General features: G+C 32.6%; 1 protein-coding gene across 2 annotated transcripts in view; it reads left to right on the top strand.

The window, feature by feature from the left end:
- Nucleotides 1–25,383, top strand: part of TAF2 (TATA-box binding protein associated factor 2) — a 75,462-nt gene that overhangs the window by 24,048 nt on the left and 26,031 nt on the right. For both annotated transcript variants that reach the window (XM_081266873.1, XM_081266872.1), the window contains exons 11-21: nt 1,892–2,027; nt 3,575–3,729; nt 4,400–4,514; nt 4,852–4,961; nt 9,699–9,764; nt 11,272–11,524; nt 13,329–13,469; nt 16,244–16,354; nt 21,458–21,651; nt 22,403–22,542; nt 24,647–24,716. In XM_081266873.1, coding sequence (XP_081122999.1) covers nt 1,892–2,027; nt 3,575–3,729; nt 4,400–4,514; nt 4,852–4,961; nt 9,699–9,764; nt 11,272–11,524; nt 13,329–13,469; nt 16,244–16,354; nt 21,458–21,651; nt 22,403–22,542; nt 24,647–24,716 — 1,491 coding nt within the window. The remainder of the gene's footprint in view (nt 1–1,891; nt 2,028–3,574; nt 3,730–4,399; nt 4,515–4,851; nt 4,962–9,698; nt 9,765–11,271; nt 11,525–13,328; nt 13,470–16,243; nt 16,355–21,457; nt 21,652–22,402; nt 22,543–24,646; nt 24,717–25,383) is intronic.

Here is a 25,383-nt window from a genome sequence, read left to right as displayed (position 1 = left end):
GAAGGATTACTTGAGGTAAAGCTATATATATAATAAGCACTCAGTAAATTTTAATTTCTTTTATTTTCTTCTCCTGAGTGCCTGATGCTTAGCAGTTTCCTAGTATAATTAGGGCATTCCCATTGTTCCTTAGTATTTATACTCAGTGGTTTTATATTAGTCCCACTCATTTATTAGTTTTTGTTATATGTTTAATTTTAAAAATTTGTACATGAAAAATATTCTTTCAAGAGTTCAAGAAAATTTAGAAGTATTGGAAAACAATCTCTGTAACTACATTAACTTGCTTCATTCCATTTAAGATTTACATACTATTCCATTTTGCCTTAGCATTTGCCTTGTTACTGTTTATTTCTAAAGCTTATAAACCCACTGTGCTCAAAAGGTTGAAAGTAATAAGTGAGGGCTGGGGATGTGGCTCAAGCGGTAGCGCGCTCGCCTGGCATGCGTGCGGCCCGGGTTCGATCCTCAGCACCACATACAAAGATGTTGTGTCTGCTGAGAACTAAAAAAAATAAATAAATATTAAAAATTAAAAAAAAAACTAAAAAATAAATTTTTTTTAAAAAAGTAATAAGTGAAATATAAAAATAATTTTATAAATATTGGATTGGTTAAAATACTTTAAATTTCAATATGCCATGCGATTTTTTTAAATTTTTTTTTGTTGATGGACCTTTATTTTATTCATTTATTTATATGTGGTACTGAGAATCGAACCCAGTGCCTCACACATGTGAGGCAAGCGCTCTACCACTGAGCCACAACTCCAGCTCCAGTATGCCATGCTTTTAAGCACACATAATACTTGTCTTAGTTTATGCTACTGTAACTAAGTAGTTAATATAGTAGATGAGATATTAGAGATCACATAGGTGCTAATTTGTAAACAGTGGAAATTATTTCTCATGGTTATTAACCCTGGGGAAGCTGAAGCTGGAAAGTTCAAGCTTGAGGGACAGACAAAATTGATATCTGAGGAGGGTTGCTTTCTGCCTCCAAGAAGGCATCTTGTTGTGCAGCCTACAGAGGGGAGAAACACTGTGTCATCATATGACCTAAGGGACAGACAGGCAAATAAGTTCCCTTTACCCTTGAGACCCTTTTACTAAGGTCTGATCCTGTTCATGGAGGGTGGGGAGCCCTCATAATCATCTCCCTGAGGTCACACCTCTTAATTCTGTTACATTGGGATTAAGTTTTAATGTGAATTTTTGGAGGGCCACTATTTATATATTGATTCAAAGAGTATAATTTGATACATTTTTGAAGGCTAATATATTGATTCAAATTTTTAAAATGGGTAATTTCCAGATTACCCAATTCTTCTTCAAGGTATTTGATCATGTAGAAATTCTACTTTTCTACTAGACTGTACGTTTCTCTAACTAATGATCTTTTTTATCTTGTCAAAATTTTAAATTTTTACATAGTCAATCTGGTATTCATGTTGTTCAGATTTCACATTTTTCTTAGGAAAATTTCTCCCACTCTGGGATTATGAAGAGAAAAATTTCTTTTTTTTTCTTGGTAGATTTATACTTTATGCAATTTACCTTGAATGTATTTTTATGCATGGTTTAGTATTGGGATATTGGTTGGAATTGCATTGATTGTATTTCTGGATTTGGTGAGAATTTATATATACAGTATTATGTCTTCCCATCTATGAGTTTGTCATGTATTTCTATTTTTTCAAGTTTTCCTTTATGTGCGTTAGGAAAATATCATAATTTTCTTCTAGTTAAGTTGATTTTTAGATGTTTCTTAGTACTAAGGAAATATGTTAGGTATTCCCATGAGGCTTTTGATGTGGCCATGAAATTTAGTGCTTAATTAATAGTCAAATGTGTTTTATTAAATACATCTTTATGTTGTTGTTGTTGTTTAGTCCAGCATCCCATCTACACTTTTCCATAAAGCATCCGCATACACTGTCCTGGGAATACTACACTATGTTTCAGTGTAAAGCCCATCTTGTGATGAGATTGATTGAAAATAGAATCAGCATGGAATTTATGCTACAAGTAAGTACTAAAATTAAGAACTTAACAAAAGAAGAGATAAATTTATATGTTTATAATGAGTATTATTCTCTAGGAATCTGGGTTTATACTGTTATTTGCTACTAAATAACTTGTTAATTTGCATTTCTCAAGAATAGAATGGTGTCAGTACCTAAGCTACTTAGCACATGATTATTATGAAGATGAAATTAGGATGTGAAGATGAAGGTCAAACCTATTTAGTCATTATTTTGTATTCTGCAGTAATTAGAAGAATAAGGATGAAATTCCATTTAAAAATACTAGCAATAGAAAAAAAAACAAACCCATTTAACAGGTGCTTATTTTTTGCTATTGTTAAATTCTGCCATACTTTTAAATATGTTCAGGTGTAAGTAGTTAACAGTATGGTAGATGAGATAGTAGAGATCATATAGGTACATTATAAATGATAGTAGCATTCCGAGAGGCAGGTGGAAAAAAACAACATTTAATGCCTTTTTTTTTTTTTTTTTCTGGTACTGGGGTTTAAACCCAGAGGCACTTTATCACTGAGCCACATATTCATCCCTTTTTATTTTTTATTTTGAGACATAGTTTCACTAAGTTACTTAGGGCCTTGCTAAGTTGCTGGGGCTTGTCTTGAACTTGCAGTACTTCTTCCTTAGTCTCCCAAAACAGAAAGAGAAAGCATTTTAAGTTTATCTTAAAGTTAAGTTTAATTCTTTTATCATTCATTTTGCCTTTAGGTTGGAAAAAGGAAATATTAAATGAGAAAATGATCTATAAAGAGCCATTCAACTTTTTACAGTAGTATAAATCCTAGTGACTATTTGTATTTACTTTTTTTTTCTTTTTGGTACTGGGGATTTTACCCAGAGCCTTGTGCATGCAAGGCAAGCACTCTACAAACTGCGCTATATCCCTAGACCTACTTTTTTTTTATATAATTTATTTATGTATTTATTCTAATTAGTTATACATGACAGCAGAATGTACTTTGATTCATAGTACATAAGTGGTGTACAATTTTTCATTTCTCTGGTTGTGTATTTACTTTTTATTTAATTTTTGTAGTTCAGGGGCTCAAACCTAGGAATTCACACATGCTTGGGAGGAACTCGAACACTGATGAACACCTCCAGCTGTCTCCCCACCTTTTGTAAATAGAAAAGGCACAAAATTTAAGATTCATGCTTAAGTCTTGAAAGTATTAGACTGCTAATGAATATTCTTAAGTCCTTAATTTTTAGTTTCTCTATAAAACTCACCAGAATAAATTGTAGGTATTAGATGTTGATCTAATTCTTAGTAAACCCAATACTTTTTGTTCACTGTATTATTTATTCAATAATGTTTACATTTAGAATGCTTTTGTATTCTGGCTGTTTAAATCTTTGCATGTTTCTGCTGCTTTGTAGTCTTTAACTAGAACAATCTATATAAGAAGTTGTGAAATTATTGTATTTTACAGTTGGCTATAATGAGGTTATAATGCCAAATGGGTACAGTATACAACAGAAAGCAGTGTTATATGAACTTACTAAATGATACTTTTATTGTTAAAGGTTTTCAATAAATTGCTAAGCCTGGCTAGTACTGCTTCATCTCAGAAGTTCCAGTCACATATGTGGAGTCAGATGTTGGTTTCCACATCTGGGTTTTTGAAATCCATTTCAAATGTCTCTGGCAAAGATATCCAGCCCTTAATAAAGCAGTGGGTGTATCCTTTTCAATAGCATTTCTACAGAGTGGGGTGGGGGAGTAAGGTATGTTTAAAGGGAAGATGAAAGAAGAAGGATTTGGGGTGTAGGGGGAGTATGTATGAACTGTTAATATTTGTAAAATAGTGGAAATGTCTGTGAATTGTTTCCTCTAAAACTGCTGCTAATCATTGAGATACACATATATGTATATATACAAACATGCTTATTTTTATAAAATTTGTCATATTTTAAGTACTTTTTAATATGCAAGTAAAAAATAGGTTTGCTAGTGGATGAGGTAAATAATCTACCAGACAGCCTGTAGCAAACTTGTAAGATGAAATGGTCTGGTGACCTTTAGATGTGGTTAGAAATTGGCACAACTTGAATAGTATCTTGGAATTTTGCAATTTTTGCATTTTTCATTTTAAGAACATTTTAATAATCTGGTAGAATTTTTTTTTTTCAAAACACAAATTTCTCAATGTTTCAAAAATTTTGTTTAAATCTGGGGAAGCATTTTTCACAAGGTTTTTGAATACTTTGCCACCTGGTTTATAATAAAGTCTGCTTTCAAGCTTTGAACTCCTGATAATACATTTGAAAATTTTTAAACTACAGTGAATAACTTATTTTGTTTAGTATATATTCATTTCAGCATGTAAAATTTCCTTTACAATTCTTCAGAGACCAAAGTGGCGTGGTAAAATTTTATGGAAGTTTTGCATTTAATAGAAAACGAAATGTCTTAGAGTTGGAAATAAAACAAGATTATACATCTCCTGGAACTCAGAAGTATGTGGTAAGTGTTGTTTTTCCAAAGGGCCTTTTGTATTGCTCTCCATTTTCAGTATAGGAAGGGTTTAGGTATAAGGTTACTGGTTAGAAGTTTCTAACTTTGCAGAGAATGAATTGAAAAATACCATGAGTCCATGAAGGGAAGAGGGGCTACAGAGCAGGTTTCAGATTCTCCCATTTCCTCTCTTCTTTGTCACCAGATGCTCTTGTGTGTTTGTAGATACACATCTTGGGTAGTATTATTTTATATCTTTATACATGTGTCTGTCTATACAAGTAAGTATACATATTGATGTTTTTTCTAGCACAATTTTCAAACAGTATGTTTATATTTTTTTAAGGGACCACTTAAAGTGACAGTACAGGAATTAGATGGATCCTTCAATCATACATTGCAAATTGAAGAAAACAGCCTTAAACATGATATACCCTGCCATTCCAAAAGCAGAAGGTAGGCATTTTAATCATAGCTAAAAACAGAAGGTTAAACTATGAATCTCACAGATAAAAATGCCAAAACAAAAATCCTTTTGTATTCCAAATTTTTAAAGTAAAGAACATGTTATCTAGTATCTTTCTTTTTATTTTACCTCAAGTTAGCATTACCAAATAGTCTTCATTTGTTTTCTGTTTCTAATAACTTTTTATCTTTAGAATTAATACTGTGTGTGTGTGTGTGTGTGTGTGTGTGTGTGTGTGTGTATGTATGTATGTGTGTCGGGGAGGTACTGGGGAATGAACCCAGGGTTGCTTAACCACTGAGTTAATACTTTTTTATTTTCAGCCAGGGTTTCAGCTAAGTTGCTGATCCTGGTTTTAAATTTGCCATCCTCCTGACATAATTTCCTGCTAAAATTACAGGCATATGCCATTGCATTGGCATGGCGTTAATTTTTTAAATTTAGGTTTGAGGTACTTATTTTGTGGGGAGGGAGCAGGTAGGAGAAGAGGATGGAAGTTTTGTCTTTGAAGCTAAGAAACACTCAAGGAAAACAATTTAGGTTTATGCTTTGTAAAAAAAATTACGACACATTTTAATTGTACAAATTAATGGGGTTCACTGTGCTATTTCTTACATGCTTATATTGTGCATTGATCATGTCCATCCATTCTTCTACTGTCTGTTCTTCCTCTCCCCTCTCCTCCCACTTCCCAGACCCTATAATTAATCTCTCTTCTTTCAGGTCATCTTTTTTTTTTTTTAAAGTTTACCCATATGAGAAAAAAAACATGTCACTCATATCTTTCTGTGTCTGGCTTGTTTCAGTTGACATGATGTTCTCCCATTCTATCCATTTTCTGCAGGTGACAGGATTTTATTATTCTTTATGGTATCACCATCTGGGGACCAAGCTTTGGGAGATATTTCAGATCTAAAGTATAAAACTCTACCCCTGCTCCCCAAAGGCCTATGCTTATCTCCCAGTGCAAAATGTATTTAGTTTAATCATCACGAGTCCGAATGGTTTTAACAGTTCTAGCATTACTTAAAAGTTCATAGTTTCCTTTGAAGCTCAAAATAAACTCTCAGCTGTAAGCCTCTATACAAGCAAAAAGAAAGTTACATACTTCTAATATACAAAGGTATAGGATAAACATTCTCATTCCAAAAGGAAGGAATACTAAGGAGGAATTGGACCAAAGCAAGACTGAAATCCAGGAGGCCACCATTAAATCCTATAATCCCATGTCTGGCATCTAAGGGCCCCCTTTCCTGTGGCTTTGCTTACTGCATCCCACATGGCCATTCTTTTGGGCTGCATTGGCTTGCTGCTGCTGCATTCCCTGGCAGACATTCTGTGTTCCTGGAATCTCCTTTGCAATTTTGGCTTCACTTTCTGGTTTCTGCATGGCCCTCTCAGGGTCTCTTTTACTCAGCTTTTTTGCTGCTGTGACTAAAAGACAATTATAGAGGAGGAAAAGTTTATTTTGAGGGCTCATCGATTCTGAGGTCTCAATCCATAGAAGGCTGGCTTCATTCCTTGCAGCTCAAACTGAGGCAGAACACCGTGGCAGAAGGGGGTGGTGGAAGAAAGCAGCGCACAAGATGATCAGAAAGCCTAGAGACTCCACTTGCAAGATAAAAAATATATGCCCCAAAGGCATGCTGCTAATTCCCACCTTCTGCAGCCACACCCTATCCACTTTCTGTTACCACTCAGTTTATCCCATTAGGGGATTAATTCATTGTTTGGCTTAAGACTCATAACTGGAATCATTTCTCCTATAAACCTTCTTACATTGTTTTACACATGAGCTTTTGGGGAACACCTCTTATCCTAACCATAATAGGCTCCTGCAGGGATTCTGACCCTACCACATACTGCCTGGCCTTCCAGGTCTTTGGTGAAAACCTCTGTGACCTTGTAGCTCTTGCATTCTGCATTTCTGCAAGCCCCAGGCATGTAGCATCACATGGATGACAGCAGGTTTCCCATCAATGAGCTGTAGCCAGGCATGCTTGGACCATGGCTGCAGAGAACTCTGTGCTCAGATGACTGAACACAGTGAAATGATTCCTGGGGAAACAACTTCTGAGGCTTCCCTGGGGACCTGGGAGCCCCCTACTCTTCTTTTCAAATGTAAGGTTTACACTTAACATTCTTGTGTCTGCAGTGGATGAACCGGGCCAATTTCTGAGATGCCCTTAGGCATCTTCCCTATTATCCCAGTGCAAAGTACTTGATTTCTTTTTAAAGGTGCTAATCTCTTAAGAACTCACGTTTTCCTTTGCCCTGACTTCCCCAGTGCCTGTTTTCTGGCCAAACTGCAGGTTTTTCAAATCTTTCTTTGCTCCTTGTTGTTATTCTCACAGTATATCTGGCTAAAAGCTACCAGCAATACTGATACCATTGCCTGAATGCTGTGCTGCCTTGAAAATTCCTCTGTCAGATTTGCTTCATCATCTTTTTTTTCTTTTCTTCAAGTTTTAAAATTAGTTTATTAAAGAATGTTCTTACGGCAGTAACTTTTGATTTGTCCTTTTTAAAAAAGTTATATTTCTTCGTACTGTATAATGTAAGAGAATATAGAGCTCTAAGGTTTTTGCTGGAATTCTCTGATACTAAAGCACAGTGTAATCATTCATGCAGTGCTAGAATAATTTTTTTTCTTCTTTGCTTCTTTTCAAAAAGTGATGGATAACAGTAGATGTACTAAAAATGTTTTTTCTAGTCATTCTGAAGTATTGGAGCCAATATTTTTACCATCACAGGCTACAATTTTTGCTTTATCCACTTTGATTCACCTCTCTGAATTCAACATCATTCAATACAAAAGTCCACACATTATTGCAGAATCTTTACATAGAGCATTCTCCCAAAACTGACTGTTCCTAATTCTTTAATTTATATAACTTTATCAAACTGAAGTTGAACTTGAAGGGTAAGTTCAGGTGGATGACCTATTGAGACTGTATGAGTCATTTAGGCTTTCCTGAAGACTGTTTCCCACAGTGGTGTTTCTGGATAACTGATATGCCATGGTGTAAGAGGAAATAAATTCTTTTTCGTTAAGGTTGTGTTGATGTCCTGCAGGCAAGGTGCTTCCTCCTGCAAAACACATAGAAGTGGCATTGCCAGGATGCTAGAGTCTGTAAACAAATCAAGATGGCGCCTGGCATTTTGCAGAGGGAGTGGTTTGTGAAGTAACGCCAGCGAGCCATTAAGTGTGGAGATTCCTGACTGGTTGAACTGCTGTATCTAGTTTATGTTAATTAAGATAAGCAGTGTGGAATGTATATATAAGGGGGGGTGACGAGCAACTTATGTAGATTGATACAGCAGGAGTGGGAGCCCTTTATTGTAGGACAGGAGGGTATATATACATTCCACACTGCTTATCTTAATTAACATAAACTAGATACAGCAGTCAACCAGTCAGGAATCTCCACACTTAATGGCTCGCTGGCGTTACTTCACAAACCACTCCCTCTGCAAAATGCCAGGCGCCATCTTGACTTGTTTACAGACTCTAGCACAGGAGCCTGGCAGCAAGTAACCACTTTGCCAACTACCTTTCAGTTACCATAGAAACCCCTCTTTAAACTCAGTGTCACAAAAAGTCGCAGGGCATAGAGCAAATTTAGACAGGATTTTTTTGCCAGAATATACCAAGTGTGGCCTGTAGTCTAGTTCTCAGTAGAGTCCTCATTTACAACTGAAGCCTCATGAACATGCTCTTTACAGTATATAGTCCTATCAGCATTCTGGTCTTCCACCCCTCACTAGACTCGTCCATTAAACACTGCTTACAATAATTCTAGGGCTTTTCTAGCCTACATCTCCAGACCCTTCCAAATTTCTGCAGACTAGTTCCGAAAACTTCTAAACCACATGGTTAGAAATAGTCACAACAGGGACCTCCTTTCTCGGCCCCATTTTCTATGTCAGTCTCCTTATTGCTATGCCAAAATACCTGAGAAAAAATTCATTTGGCTTGTGGTTTCAAAGTTTTCATTCCATGGTCACTTTGCACCATTGATTCTCGACCTGTGGTAAAGCAGAATATTATGGTAAGCAGTGCATGATGGAGTAAAGCTGCTCACTTCTTGGTGGCCAAGAACTAGAGAGACGGTAGGAATGGGTCTATGTACCGAAATGCCCTTCAACATAACACCCTCAATGAACTTCCTCCAAATAGGCCCTACCCCCTTAAGTTTCCACTACCTCCTAATAGTGCTACCAGTTGAGGTCCAAGCTTTTAACACATGAATCCTTGGGAGATATTTCAGATCCAACTAAAGTGTTAATTAATACTCTTAAGATGTTTTAATAGTTAATCACTTCATTTTATATAGGATACAGCTTTGCAGATAAAGCACATAATTCAATTTGAAATGATTTACATCTTATTTCAGGCCTAGTTATTTTTTTTTTTTTTGTTCTAAAGGATTTCTTTATTAGTAAATCCTCTTATTTTTTTCTATTTAAAATTGTTCTTGAGAATATACATGATTGCAGTTGACATTTAATTATATATTTCTGCTTTTTGTTAAACTTTGATCTGGTAAAGATTTTAGTATTTTCTCTAGCTTCAGAATAGATTTTGTTGTTTTTAAATTCCTTTACATTTGTTATCCATTCTTCATTAGAACATCTTTAATATTATGTGAGGTTCTTTTTTAGATCTCTAGCTGTTATTTATCTTCGAAATTCTAGTTTTCAAACTTACTTTTTCTTAAATATAGGAATAAGAAGAAAAAAATCCCATTAATGAATGGAGAAGAAGTCGACATGGATCTTTCTGCAATGGAGTAAGTTACTTACAAGTATGTAATTATCCTTGAAATGAGTAATTTTTTTAAAAAATATTTAAGGTTAATATAAATTCTGTGCTTGAAACAATTTTTATAAAATCATGACTCAAAAAAGAGATCAGATTATATATCTGGACTGGTTGAGTGAAATTAAGAGGGAATGCAGCATGATTGTGTGGGAGTTGAGAGAGCCTCAAGTGAGCAGTCTATTTGCTCCTTTTAGGTGGCTTCTCAGGCAGTGCTGCTTAAACTTTGAGGTGCCTGTGAATCATTTGGGGATCTTAAAATGTAGTTTCCGACTCAGTACTGTCACATGATATTATCTTGGGGATAATGCTCCAGAACACTTTGAGATTCCCTGTATTTGCAAAAACATAATTTAAAAACCAACGTTCTCAGGCAGTAGAATAAGATGGACATTATTACTCTTAAGTACATGTATGAAGACAAGAATGGTGTGACTCTTTGTGGTGTACAACCAGAGATATTAAAAATTGTGCTATATATGTGTAATATGAATTGAAATGCATTCTGCTGTCATATACAATCAAATTAGAAAAAAATTTTAAAACCCAACATTTTTTATTTTATGTGGTATAATATTTATTGATTGACAGTGCTTCATTTTTAAAGATAATATAACTCAAACTTTGTTATTTTGTTCATTTACCCTGTGCCTGTATATTTTTATAAACATCTGTAGTTATTTACTGACTTGGGCACCAGATTGTTATTACTATTTACATGTAGAATATCAGTGTTAATATCAGTATTAATCTAAATTTTTCCGTAGCAAGTACCTTGCCTATAGTAAACACCCTGTAGTATTTGTTGAATTGAATTAATATTACAGATGGTATTCTTTTGGTGAATTGTTGACATAGACTCAGTTTTAGAGCTGTGCTTATGACTTGAAAAATACATGAGGATAAACTCATTCTTTAGAATTATAGTTTCAGAACTTGCCATTTGAGAAATGTAATTATTAATCTAGCATTTAAAAAGTATTAAAAGTCAACTAAAGGAATAAATTTAGTTAAATGTATGTTTTCATTTTTTTAGTCACAAATTGATTTCCAATAAAAAATAGTATTCATAGCCATTATCAATTAGGAGGCCATTATCAAATAGAAGGTTAAATAGAGAGATTTCATATCATTTTCCTTTTTCACATCACATAATCACAAATAAAAATGCCAAAAATAATATTTTCAGATGGCAAATGAAGGATTCAGTATCCTATGTGACAGCAGTTGACTTGTCCTTAAAAGATCTTTTTATTAAGATTTATGTAAAATAAACATTGTGAGAAAGTTGACATATATTAAAAATAATAAAAAATTTGTTGGTACAGTTTAAAAAAATACAGAAACTCACTCAATGGTTTAAATACTATATCTAAAGGAGAATATGATTAATAATTTCTTAGTTTTTATTTTCTAAGAATAAGGATTAATTTTTTTAAGTTAAAATAAATAAAATAGAAAATTGCATTTTATTTCAGTGCTGATTCCCCTTTGCTGTGGATAAGGATAGACCCAGATATGTCAGTATTGAGAAAGGTAGAATTTGAGCAAGCTGATTTTATGTGGCAATATCAACTCCGCTATGAGAGGGATGTTGTTGCACAGCAGGAATCCATCTTGGCTTTGGAAAAATTTCCTACTCCAGCATCTCGGCTTGCTCTCACTGACATATTAGAACAAGAGCAGTGTTTCTACCGAGTAAGGATGTCAGCTTGCTTCTGTCTTGCCAAGGTGAGATTATATAAGCAGAAGGAAAACAAGATGACTATTGTATGGTTTTGTTTTGTTTTTTAATTTCTGAAAATGAATTACAATTCACCATAGTCTAAATTTACTTGGTAACTGTTCTTTGAAAGCTTCTGCCAAATACTTAACAGGACTGATTTGGAAGAAACATGTTTTAACCTAAAAGCACATGGGCACAAAAATGTGATGGTTGTCAAACTGAAACACCAGATTTTAAAACCAAAGAGAATTTTCTCTGTTGTATTAAATGACCAATCAACTTTATTCATTTTTTGGAACTGGAAATTTTGGTACGTAGGGGTGCTTAACCACTGAGCTCAATTCCCAGCCCTTTTTATTTTTCATTTTGAGATAGGGTCTCACGTAAGTTGCTTGGGGCTTCATTAAGTTGCTGAAGCTGGCTTTGAACTTGCAGTGCTCCTGCTCAGCCTCCCACATCACTGGGATTACAGGCATATGTCACCGTGCTCATGCCAATTATATTTTTAAAGCAAAGAATATATTTGATAAAAAATTCTCTGGTGTGAGTTTTCCTTTTTAAATTATAGAAATCAATCGTAATTATCCCTCTGTAGCAGTTATTTCACATTGATTTGGCTTAGGAACCAATATTTGTGACATGTAATTTAATACTGATTGGCTCTACAATTTAACATTCTGGAAAAGTTATTTTGTTTAAAAACACTAAATATCTGTCTTTAGAATTAAAAAAAAAAAAAATCTGAAGGCAGAAAAAGTGAAAACCAGAAGAATGCAGACAAATATTTAGACAGAAGTATTGGTTAACAGGTACTTAAAAAGCATCTTTATAGTAAGTTCATTCTGATGTAGTGACCCTCTTCCCTTTCTGACTGCTAAATTCATTTATCTTACATTTCAGCAGATGGTAATGGTTTAGCTTTGTTTTGTTTAATGATAGCATATGAGTAGTTCAATTCCTGTGTTCTCACATATTTGAGGAAAAACATGATTATCTCTTAGAGATAAAATTTCATTGCTTCTGTAAAGATCTTTGTGACACTTAAATGTGGAATGTGTTACTTAAAGTTAATCATAACTTTATTTTTTCAGACATGTTTTTTTATATACCCTGAACATACCAGAAGCCAGATTTTTTTTTTTTTTGTAAAGCATTCTAAAAGACTTAAATAGTATGGTATTTGACTTGGTTTTGACTTGGGTATACTGAAAAACCTTATTTAAAATTTATGGTGATGTTTCTGCCTGATAAATTTAAAATATTACAATTATAAGTCCATTTTAAGTGGATGGAGACAAACTTAGAGAAGAAGCCTTTTGCAAACATATTTCTTGATTATTGCAGTTTAGAAATTAAGTTGTGGAAAATAACTATAAGTATACATAAGAATTATTTTTGGAGGGTGGGTTTGTATATATTCTTGGAGATGATAATAAAAGGACAAATGTGTGTGTGTGTGTGTGTGTGTGTGTGTGTGTGTGTGTGTGTGTGTTTATTTATTTATTTATTTTTCATGCGAGGGGTTGAACCCAGGGACATTGATCCACTGAGCCACATCCCTAGCCTTTTTTTTTTTTTTTGGGGGTAAAGACAGGATCTTGCTAAGTTGTTGAGGCTGCTTTTGACCTTGTGATCCTCCTGCCTCGGTCTCCCAAGCTGCTGGGATTTTAGGTGTGTGCCATTGTGCCTGGCTCAAATTTTATTAATTTAAAAGAAATATAGTATTGGCTTTTATAAAGATATTTTATTGATTTAAAAATATGTTTGTAGTGGTGATGGAAAAATACTTCATTTTCTGATTATTTGCAGATTGCAAATTCAATGGTGAGCACGTGGACAGGACCACCAGCCATGAAGTCACTCTTTACTAGAATGTTTTGTTGTAAAACTTGTCCAAATATTGTGAAAACAAACAACTTCATGAGCTTTCAAAGTTATTTTCTACAAAAGGTACAGTTTATGTTCTATTCTAATGATTTTTTTTTACATTTAATTTTATTTATGCTTGCCTTTAGGACTTTAATGCCATAATCTGTATATTGTAGTTTAACTTGGAAACTGTTCAAATAATGTGTTTACTTTTTTTTAATTACAAGTCTGCTTTTGATCTTGTAATATTTCTTTCAGAACTGTAATTTTGATTTTTTTCTTGAGTTTTAAAAATGAATTTTATACAAGTAACTCACTATCTATATTGTACTCAAGTGAGTAGAAATGGATGACTTGTCTTTGGTTGGTTCTCTGGTGAATGGAGGAATTGGTAAGGCTTTCTGATGGCAGTCCTTCTAGAATGTGACAGGCATATCCATGTCAGGAACAACACAGCATAGACCTCTAGTTTTTGTCCCAGTTCTATAATTCACCACCAGTTTACACATGGACAAGTTTCTTAATCTAAAAGTTTTTAACTTAGAAAGCCTATTTGCTCAATTTAAAATTTATCTGTTTTAGAATTAAATAAGATAAGTATGTAAAGTGCTTTTTACTGCACTGATTACATTAGTAAGTTTTCTGTAAGTGATAATTTAGAAAGTGGTGATATAGTGTGGTTAGAATTACTGTTTTAGGAAAGGATAGAGGAATGAGAGTGTGGTCAGCCTTTGGGTGATGAGGAAATCATTTGTAGTTTTTTGAGTGATGTAAAAATGAAGTCAGAGATCAGATTACTAGATTGAAATAGAAAGGAGTGAAGTTGAAGTGGAGAAAAATAATGAAGCATATTCTTTCATGATTTTAGTTGAAGAATATGAGAAAGAAAACTGTGTTGAGGATAAAGCCAAGTTGAAGAGAGGACATTTTATGTTTATTTTGCAAAGAGGAAAAAGTAAACCAAGACATGTTTGGGGCAAAGAAAAAGAATTGGTGGAGAGAAAGATATGAAATATTTAAGTGAGCTGGGTGAGGTGGCACACACCCATAATCCCCACAGCTTGGGAAGCTAAGGCAGGAGGCTCTGGAGTTCAAAATCAGCCTCAGCAAAAGTGAAGTGCTAAGCAACTTGGTGAGACCCTGTCTCTAAATAAAATACAAAATAGGGCTGGGGATTTGGTCAGTGGTCATGTTCAATCCCCAGTACCCAAAAGAAAGAAAAAAAATTTTTTTAAGTGAGAGAAAGTAAATGTAAAAGAGAGGTGATGGAACAAATTTTGAAGGTGTTAGTAGAGGAGAGGACACAACTAGGAGAAGAATTGTAAAAAAGATAGGAACATTCCTTTTTCTAAAGAAGGTGAAAAGCAGATTAAAAACAAGTAAAAAGATATATTGAGGAGTATGTTAGACAAGTTGATTTATGTACAATATAATGAATAGTAAAGGATTTCTGGTAACATTGGGGTGCCTGTTGAGAGGGGCCATCATGGTATAATTGTATAAATTTCATTAGTAGAATAGGTTGAGGATGACCCAGCTGTAGGGAAAGGCAAATAGGTGTGATCAAAGAAGTGTGTGGCATCTTGTTTTATTTTTAAGAACTGAACATTGGATAATAAATACTCAAACATATTGCCCAGTTCTTGGCTGTTTCACAGACTTGTGAAAGTTAATTTCTGTGTCTATTTAATTATTCTCTGGATTACACTATTGTACTTCTGAATATCTTTCAAATTAGAGTTGTAGACAGTTTGTGAGGGACCTTGAAATTAATTTAGAAGTTTTTGTTTGTTGTTTGCTTTTTATTTTTTTAAATAAAACAGAATAACCAGTGTCAGAATGTATCATGTGTGATGAGGTTCATTATAAGCCTTTTATTTTTTAGTTTATATACATTGCTTCTAAATGTGTGTGCATGTGTTAGATTGTGTTATAAAATATATTTCTTATTTCAGTCAAAAAACTTGGAAAGCTAATCCTTTTTAGACTAATTGACTTTTCTTATAATACTTGTAGTGGGTGGGACAGAGAGAGAACAGAACCGTGTAGGATAGATATTTCAATGGAAAAGAAACTTTTCCTCAGTTTATTTTACAGAATCTGAACACTGTTGTTGCTTCCATTGCCTTTGCTCCTTCTAGCAAGAAAAATGAGCCATTCTTCTTTCTGCCCTCCCAGTTTAGATGGGATAGTGCAAATCTTGCCATGTACTAAGGATATCTGCAGTTTGTCTAGGGTGTACCACTGTATTTGAGACATGTTTCTGTTTACATAGAAAAATTGCACTTGAAAATTTTGAAAAGGGGAAAAGGTAGGTTGGGTTTCAGATAACATACTATTTTTCCTTAGTCTCAGGGTTAGGTAGTACTGGAGAATAATAGAGATTGAGCACTATTGTATGCAATCTAACTCCAGCCACTATTTATTTAACCCTAAAAATGCTTACAGGTGAACAAGGTTCCTATTTAATAAGCAACTAGCTAAAAAACACTACAGGGTAGTAGATAGTAGGAGTTGAATAATGACCAATGCTAAAATCTATTCCTTTCCACTGTATCATTCAGAACTGAGTTTATATAATTTACATGAAATATACTTTCCTATAGCAAATGAACTCACAGGTTCATGTCCTACATAGTACATCCAGTCATACAGTTCTCTTTTTTGGTTTCCTTCTAAGCTCTTAGAATGCTTAGCGAGATGTTCTCAATGGGAATAAGTGGGAGCCAAGGGGTTAGGCTCTAACTACATATGTATGTCAACTCTAGAGTAATTTTTTTTCTACATATAGTTCAAAAAATTGTCATAATGAAAAATTTGGGTTATATGCTTAAATTTTTTTTTTTAATTTGCAGACTATGCCAGTTGCAATGGCTTTATTAAGGGATGTTCATAACCTTTGTCCCAAAGAAGTCTTAACATTTATTTTAGACTTAATCAAGTACAATGACAACAGGAAAAATAAGGTAAGAAACTTTTCTTAATGGATATTATAAATCTAACCATTGATACTTTGTTCTTAAAGAAATTTTTAGGGGACTGGGGATGTTGCTCAGTGGTGCAGTTCTTGCGTAGCATGTGCAAGGCCTTGGGTTCAATCCCTAACACCACCACCCCCCAAAAAAGGAAGAAAGAAACAGATATTTGTCTGTATAATCATTGTTGAGTCCATGATACTTGAAATTTCTAGAGTTAAAGTCTTAGAAACATTACTTATTAGAATAACCAGTGAATTTTTAAGTGTTCCTCAAATTTCTTGTAGGGAGTAGCAGTGCGTTGTATTTGGGAGAGCCAGCTAAAATTTGGTTTGATGAAGTCTGGCAGCACAATATTATTTATACTCTTTTAATAAAAATAAATAAAATGATACCTTTTATAAGCAGTTACGGCTTGGAAGGCTTGGGATTAACTTGTTCATTGGTTAATTTGATGTTGTTGTGTTTTTTTTAACCATTTTATGTTTGTATTCATTTACTGAACAATCGTTATTAGATATTATCCTTCAAAGGTTATTTCATCTTACTGGTTATCAGTCTAATAATCAAGCGTTTTTGTGAATATATGTTATAATAGGCAATGTACAATTTTTAATAGAAGACACAGTTGACATCTTCTGGAACTTCATTTATTCATTAAACATTTATTGAACAACTCTTATATATTCATGGTCTGATTTTGGGCCCTCAAGGACTAAATCTAGTAGGTAATCAGATAAATAAACACAAGTCATTCAGGATAACTACCATGATGGAAGTATACATAATTTCTTGGGGCATCTCAGGAAGTAGTGCCAGCTTCCAAATACGTAGGGAAGTTTTGTAGAGAAGTAGTGAGCTTCAAACTGAATCATAAAGATGAATAGGACTTTCCCTGTTTATGAATAGGGCTAATTTAGGAAGGTCATTTCGAATTGAAGGAACATCACATACAAAGACACATGTGACTGGTAGAACAAAATTATGAAGTTTAATAAAATGCTGAAACAGTAAAAAAATGAAGTCAGCACTATTAAAAAAGATTATTTTTTTCCACATTTTTATTGGTGCATTGTGGTTATACATAATGATGGGATTTATTATTACATATTCATACATGCCTACAATGTAACAATATAATTTGACTAGTACCACTCCCCATTCCTTCTTTGCTATCTCCCTACCTCCCACCCACTGGTCCCTTTCCTCTACTTATGTCCTTTTAATTTTCATAAGATCCACCCTCCCTCTTTCTTTTCCATTTTCCTTTCTAGCTTCCACATATGAGAGAGAATATATACTCTTGATCTTCTGAGTTTGGCTATTTCACTTAACATAATGATCTCTAGTTAAAAGAAGATGACTTTCTATGAAAATTAAGAAGACAAATTTTGCCTTTTTAAATAATATTTAAAAGTGTTCTTAAGATAATAGAATGAATTAGTCATAACTTTCTTATTCTTATATATAAATACACAACCGATCAATAATGAGATCCTAATTGGAAAAAGTTATACTTATTCTATGTGTGTATAATTTGTCAAAATATACTCTATTATCGTGTATATCTATAAAGAACAAATTTTAAAAGTCTCCTTAAAACTTAAGAGTTTTAAAAGAATACATTTCAACAGGTTTCATTTTTCTTGCTATTTTTGAATATTTTTTGACTTTATCGCTGGGGTGAGATGATCATCAGTGTCACCCAGAAAAGGGACATTAGGGTCATAGAATTCTAAGGATAACTTTTAGTTACCTTTCTCATGGGTCTGGCTTTTTTAATGAGTAGCTTGTGTTGTCAGACTCATTGTAACAAGCATTTGCTTATTTTTCTTGCATTATTATTTCATTTAAGTGTCTAAGATTTTCATCTAACTTAACACTAAATTGGAATAAAACACTGGGTGAAATCTTTAATTTCATCTGATGTTTTATTTCAGTCAGTACATAGCTAGGTAACTAGTTCCCAGGGAAATTTAATCTAATGGACTTTAACTGGCTGTATTTCTCATTATTTCCTTTCAAAGTTCTTAATTTGAAGAAAGTTTTTCTACCTACCAGTCTAAACTGTGTGGCCTACTTGGGAAAGCACTCAATGTGCCCATAGAAACATAATTACCATGATTTTTTAAAATTACTGTCTTAATCTTTGGGGATTTGACTTCCAAATTGTTTTTTATATCTAGTTAAGCCCATTTTTTTTTCCTGTTAGGTTTCTTTGAAGTTTTTTTCCTTTATGAATGTTACATTAAAATAGCCATGAAATAATGTTATAAAAAATAAGACAGTAAGAAAAGCACTTATTATGGTACCAAGGATTTACTAAGTAGTTGATAAATGAACACCGTACATCTGCATCATTTTTGAAAAATTAAGCTTAGATTTAATTTAAAAAAAAATAATAAAAAACAAGCATGGTTACATTTCTTAAAAAAAAAAAAAAAAAAAACAGGAGAACTGAGGGTATAGTCAGTGGTAGAGTACTTGCCCAACATAGCACTACTTCTCCTATTATTTCACTTCATACACAGTTCCTTAGCAAAGCTGAAGCATAGAATTATCAGAGTTAATGAAATTGGAAAGAAAGTCCAGTTTATTTTCTATTGTTACTGGCTAGTCTGACTATACATTAAAATTATTTGTGGATGCTTACTGAATCAGAAGATAAGTGTGTTTAAGAAGATGTATATGTGTGTAAGTCAGAAAGTATGTATATGAATGTATATGTACATATAACACTCCTTTTAAAAAAATTTATATATATATATATATATATATATTTTAAAAGGAGTGTTATATGTACATATAACACTCCTTTTAAAAAAATTTATATATATATGTATATATATATATATATATATATACATATATATATATATATATTTTTTTTTTTTTTTAGTTGTTGATGGACCTTTATTTTATTCATTTATTTATATGTGGTGCTAAGAATCGAACCCAGTGCCTCCTCACACATACTAAGTGCTCTATCACTGAGTCACAACCCCAGCCCATAGTTATCTTCGTACTGGCAGGATTTCTGAATTTTGGCACAATTTAATATTTGGTCCTTTTCTATGCATATTTCTTTCTTTAAAAGTAATGTTATTGGAATAAGCCTGGTTCTCAAGCCCACCTGTGGCTGTACCTTTGCCACATGGTATTGTACACGTGCAGGCTAGAAGGAGAGTGAAGGATTATTACAGTCTGAGAATGAGTATGTGTGAAGTGAGGTGATATTTATATTATCAATTTAAATTTATTGCAGTTTCTTTTTCCCAGAAAACAAGGGGTTAGATGTTGCATTTCATAAAATGAACCGAAGTTCTGTCTACTGATGCTGCACAAGACATGTAAAACAGAGGGGGGGAAAAAGGAAAGATGCTCTTTAGGTTTTTTTTGTTTTTTGTTTAAATTATTTTAGGGAAAATACTGACAAATGGTCAGAGCTCCTAATCTTGATCTTTTCATCAGGGTGCCTTTCCTAATAATATGGTTCAACTGTGAATATAGAAGTAGGAGTGAAGGGGGAGAAAAATAAAACTCTGGAGTTAGAGGATATAAAAGTACAATTGTTACAAATAAAGAATTCAGACTTTAGAGAAGACATTCAGCATTTGTTTTTTTTTTTGGGATTGGCTAACTTCACTTAGCATAATCTGCTCTAATGCCATCCATTTCTCTGATATAAGGGGGTGACTCAAAATGGGGTAGGGAGGAAGAGCATGGGAGGAAGATTACCTCTAGATAGGGAAGAGGGGTGGGAGGGAAAGGGAGGGAGAAGGGGAATTGCATGGATGGTGGAAGGAGACCCTCATCATTACACAAAATACATGTATGAAGATGTGAATTTGGTGTCAACATATCTTATATACAGAGATATGATAAATTGTGGTATAAAGGTGTATTAAGAATTGTGATGCAAACAACAACAATAATAATAATAATAGAGCTCATGTAAAAAAAATTAAAAAAAAAAAAAAAGAATGCAGACTTCAAAGACAAAAAAGCCACAACCCAAATTTAAATGCTTGAAATTAGCAGCACAAAAGAAAAGCTCTCCTGACTTGAATTGTGGCAGTCTGAACGCCCCTAGAAAATTGTGCCAAAGAGTTTAGAAGACAAATAACCAGTAAAAGTAAACAGACACACACACACACACACACACACACACACAACAGCAGACTTCAATTAACTATTTTGGATTGCAAATGAGAATAAATTTAATGTTTATACAATCTGATAAAATAACGATATGGAAGCTGAAAAAAAAAGGAATGTTATGCTGTTGGAATACATATCATTGATAATTACTCAAATAATATTAATGATAATTCATGAATTTTTCTTTTGTCCCTTACTGAAGTTTTTTTTCTGGTCCTTCTATGCTCTATATCTTACAAGTTGCTTTTTTGTTCTGAGTTCTTTTCTTATGTCTTTTTAAAATTTTCTTTTTTGGTACCAGGGATTGAACTCAAAGGTGCTTAATCACTGAGCCAATCCTTATCCCTTTTTTAAATTTTTTAAAATTTTGAGACAGGGCCTCAATAGGTTGCTTACAGCCTTACTAAGTTGCTAAGGTTGTCTTTGAACCTGTGATCCTCCTGCCTTAGCTTCCAGAACTGCTGGGATTACAGGCATGTGCCACCATGCCCAGCATTTTTTTTTTTTTCCTTTCTGTGCTACTGAGATTGAACCACAGCTTCCTGCAGCTATCATAGTGCTTCTTTTTCATGTTGAAGCCTTCCTCAAATATGTGGTGATCCTTGGTTGTATTTTTATATATTAAAGTAGAACATTAAATAGCTGATTAGAAGCTTTGTTACAGGAGGACCTGTGGACCATGGTTTCCTTTTAGAGGATCTAGCTAGATTGCTATGAGAGTGTCTTGCAGAGTAAATATTTATTTGGTAAAGTAATGAGTCACTGATTAATAAATTTCTTTTACTCTTTTCCGAAGTATGACTCTATGCAAAGGCCAGAGTTGAATATTTACTAGAGAACTGGATTAGAACTTCAGATAAATTGTGTTTTTAAGTAATTCATATTAAGTTTTCATTAGAAGAATTTTCTTCTGTTAATTATTCTTTGACTTAGTTTTCAGATAACTATTATCGTGCAGAAATGATTGATGCTCTGGCCAACTCTGTTACACCTGCAGTTAGTGTGAATAATGAAGTTAGAACCCTGGATAACTTAAATCCTGATGTGCGACTAATTCTTGAAGAAATCACCAGGTTTTTGAATATGGAAAAACTCCTTCCAAGTTATAGACATACTATCACTGTCAGGTAGCATTAAATTTTCTTTGCTTTTTCTTTGAACGTATTTATTTGTTTTTAAAATTTTTTTTTAGTTGTAGATGGACACAATATCTTTATTTATTCATTTATTTTCATGAGGCTCTGAGGATTGAACCCAGTGCCTCACACATGTGATGCAAGCACTCTACAACTGAGCCCCAGCCCCAGTCCCATATTTATTTTTATAAGTATAAAATAAATTTATTTTCATCAGATAAATTGGGAAATAAAATAAAAGGGAAAAATTTAATTCTGTGATTCTTTTATCTACATATACATTTTTAATATTTGAAAAATATCCTAAATGTTTCCCTTTTATAATTACAGAAGTTTGTAATTACTCATGTTATATATTTTTATATTCAGTTTACATGTAACCTTTTATGTAATAAGGTTATAATATAACTTTCCATTATAAAATGACTAAACTATATTATTAAAGCTTTTGGAGAAAATACTTAATTTAAATGACATTTTATGCTAAATAGTTTCTGAACAGTTCTTCTGTTGTAATGATACATCAAACTTAAATTTCCATAAGTTTTGAAATTTGTTTTCTTTAAGTAGGATCTGGTTATTTTAAAAATTTATCATAGAAAAAATTGAATATTACAAAATCGAATGTGGATTCAAATCATCTCTTTAAATTTACTGTGATAAAGAAATCTCTGCTATCTAGAAAACAAATTTGTTTCAAAATACCTCAATGAAAGTAGTTAACTGAAAATTTCTTTCATAGTTGCTTGAGAGCCATACGGGTACTTCAGAAGAATGGACATGTGCCAAGTGATCCAGCTCTTTTTAAGTCTTACGCTGAATACGGTCACTTTGTAGACATCAGGATAGCAGCTTTGGAAGCAGTTGTTGATTATACTAAAGGTAATGTTTTAAAGATAGATGCTATGTCATTTTAGAAATACTTTTTAAAGCAAGTCTACAATATAGATATTTTAATTTTAAATTTGTGACATTGAATTTGAAAGAATTTTTGATAAAATGTAGAATTCACATAAAAATTGATAAATGAGGGAAAAAAATAAAATTATAGATATCTATGGCTTTTTTGAGAAGTCATTGTTTTCTATAGATTTAATTATATGTATTTTTTTTTTAGTGGAGATTTTTTTGGAAATTTCTAAGAAGTGGAGGCAATATACCCTTGAAAAAAATTATATCCGAAAATAGCAGAAGACATAAACAGGAATTTCAGTAGGGAAATTAGGCAATTTTTCACAAAGTCAAAAAGATTTGTAAAAGAAGGCCAAAAAATGAATAAAAGAATAATATATGTTAAAACATTTTTGAAAATTCAAATGAGGAAAAGTAGTGAAAACATAAAGAAAGAAGAAGTCATGAAAAATGAAATGGATTGGAAGAAAAGCAATAATAATAGAAATCTCTGAAAGGGTGTAAATTAAACTGGGTTAAGCTATATTTTGATGAAATTTCAATTTTTCAGGTTAAGGAAAAAAGTTCTTAGGAATATCAGAACCATATTTTTGTACAAGGTAAAAGAATAGTGTGGCCTGTAAATTCTTCAGAATATAAAGGTTCAAAGACAAGTGAAAAATTGCTATGTAAGTTTTAAGGGAAAACTGCGATCTAAATAGTGACAATGTGTTAAGGTAGCCTTATAGAATTAGAAGTACATCTCCTATATAACATTTTAAGAAGAAAACTCCCAAAGATAATTTTCCACTGACCTGGCTGTGAATCAGATTATAACTCAAACTTGGTGAATATGTGAAGTGAACTCTTGATTCTAACAATGCCTCTAAAATAAAATTTAGTTTACATTTGTAAAACATTTCTTTTAAAAGAATATGTAAGTCAAAGAAACATATAAATGTAGTCTACATTTAGAAATCAAGATTATTTAAAATATGGGAAGAGTAAAGAAATTTAAGTATGCTTAAACTTCTCATCCAACTATGAAAAGGAAGTCTGAAGGTCCAACAAATTTGTTGGTATGCTCAACTTGTTTCCCAAGATGTATGAATGGTATATAATGTCTTTATAAACCTGAAATAAAGTAGATATTAATATTATGGTTTCCAAAAGAATGTTAAACTAATGATTAAAATATAATGTAATTTGCTTAAATGTAAACCATGAATCCCCAGACTTCACTGTTTTTTAAATTTTAAGTTTAAACGTTGGTTGTCAAATTAAAAGAAATGACAACTATTGGGAATAAAATTTAAAAGCTTTTCAAATCATAAAAGTGAAACATGTTGAAAAGATGAACAGTAATAGTGAATAATTTTATGTCAGTTATATTAATAGCACTTTTTTATTGTGTTTTATATTGTACTGAAAAATTAAGACTACTCTTTGGTCTCAAAGTGAAAGAAACTGTGTGGACAAAAAGTTGATCATTCTCTGTAATACAGTTGAGATACCAATGGGTATCAAGCCTCTCTGTAAGCATTTAAGAAATAATTCTGTTTACACAGATTTTATCTAGTGAATCATCTTTAATTTAGGTCTCAATAAATTATAATTGGCTTTATGGTGTGTTTGCCATTGATTTGAACTTTGGTAAAGAATATGTAGTTGATAGTATTTTGTGTCTTGGTTATGTATGTCACAATACTTACAAAATTATAAACGTAAAAATGTATAACATTCTTAAGAAGAAAACTCCCAAAGATAATTTTCCACTGACCTGGCTATAAATCAGATTATAACTCAAACTTGATGAATGTGTGAAGTGAACTAGTGATGTTTAACAATGTTTCTAAAATAAAATTTAGTTTACATTTGTGAAACATTTCTTTCTTAAGAATGTTATACGATTTTATGCAATATAAAATTGCATAAAAAATCTAAGAAAGTATAAGAGCTTGATTGTAACCTTCAACTTTGAATGGAAATCCAGCTAAAGCAGAATCCTACAAATGAATATAAACTCCCTGCTTATCACTTGTACTTTAATTTGTTTTAATTAACTACAACTATATTTCCTCAATTTTATTTTCAGTGGACAGGAGTTATGAAGAATTGCAGTGGCTTCTTAATATGATTCAGAATGACCCTGTACCCTATGTGAGGTTAGTTTATGTACTATAATACTTTATTTTTGTAAGTCCTGAAGTAAATTGAATAATTTCAGATTATACACAGAAGAGATGAGTTTTTGAAAATATGGGAACATGTTAAGCATATATTTGTGTCTTTTTTAAAATTTCATTTTCTAAAATTTGATTTGCCTTTAGGAAAACGTTTTTTAAAATAGATTGCTAACAAAGTTTATTCCCTGTAATTTTTAGTGTGTTTTCTATGGTAACTTAAAGAAAAGCTTATGTAATAGTTTGTAGTGAATATGGATTTTATTCCTTACAAATCCCAAGTTATAAGACCTCTGTACTCATTGATTTTTGAGAGTAATTTTGAGAGTAATTAAGAGCAGTGTTTTGGGGGTCCCTTTTTTCCTATTTGTCTCACAATCTCAATTTTGGAATATTTTTAAAGATAATATTATTAAAATTTTAGAACATGAGGAAAAAATAAAATTCCAATCCTGACATAGTAATTACTTTTATTTTTAAATCCTCTTCTAGTCATTTTCTTCATTTCTGCTGCTTTCTTTTACAAGGTAGTATGTTCATAGGATATTGAGATAAGAGTCCATTTAACCATTTCTGTGTCTTTTTTTCTTTGAAAATAGTTAACAGATTTTTGTTTGGTTTAATATTATGACTTTGTAGAACAGAATTT

This window comes from Spermophilus citellus (assembly GCF_964194105.1).
Source record: "Spermophilus citellus genome assembly, chromosome: 14".
Taxonomy (NCBI): Eukaryota; Metazoa; Chordata; class Mammalia; order Rodentia; family Sciuridae; genus Spermophilus; species Spermophilus citellus.
The sequence above is the reverse complement of the archived record's forward strand: the minus strand, read 5'-3'. Positions and strand labels throughout refer to the sequence as shown.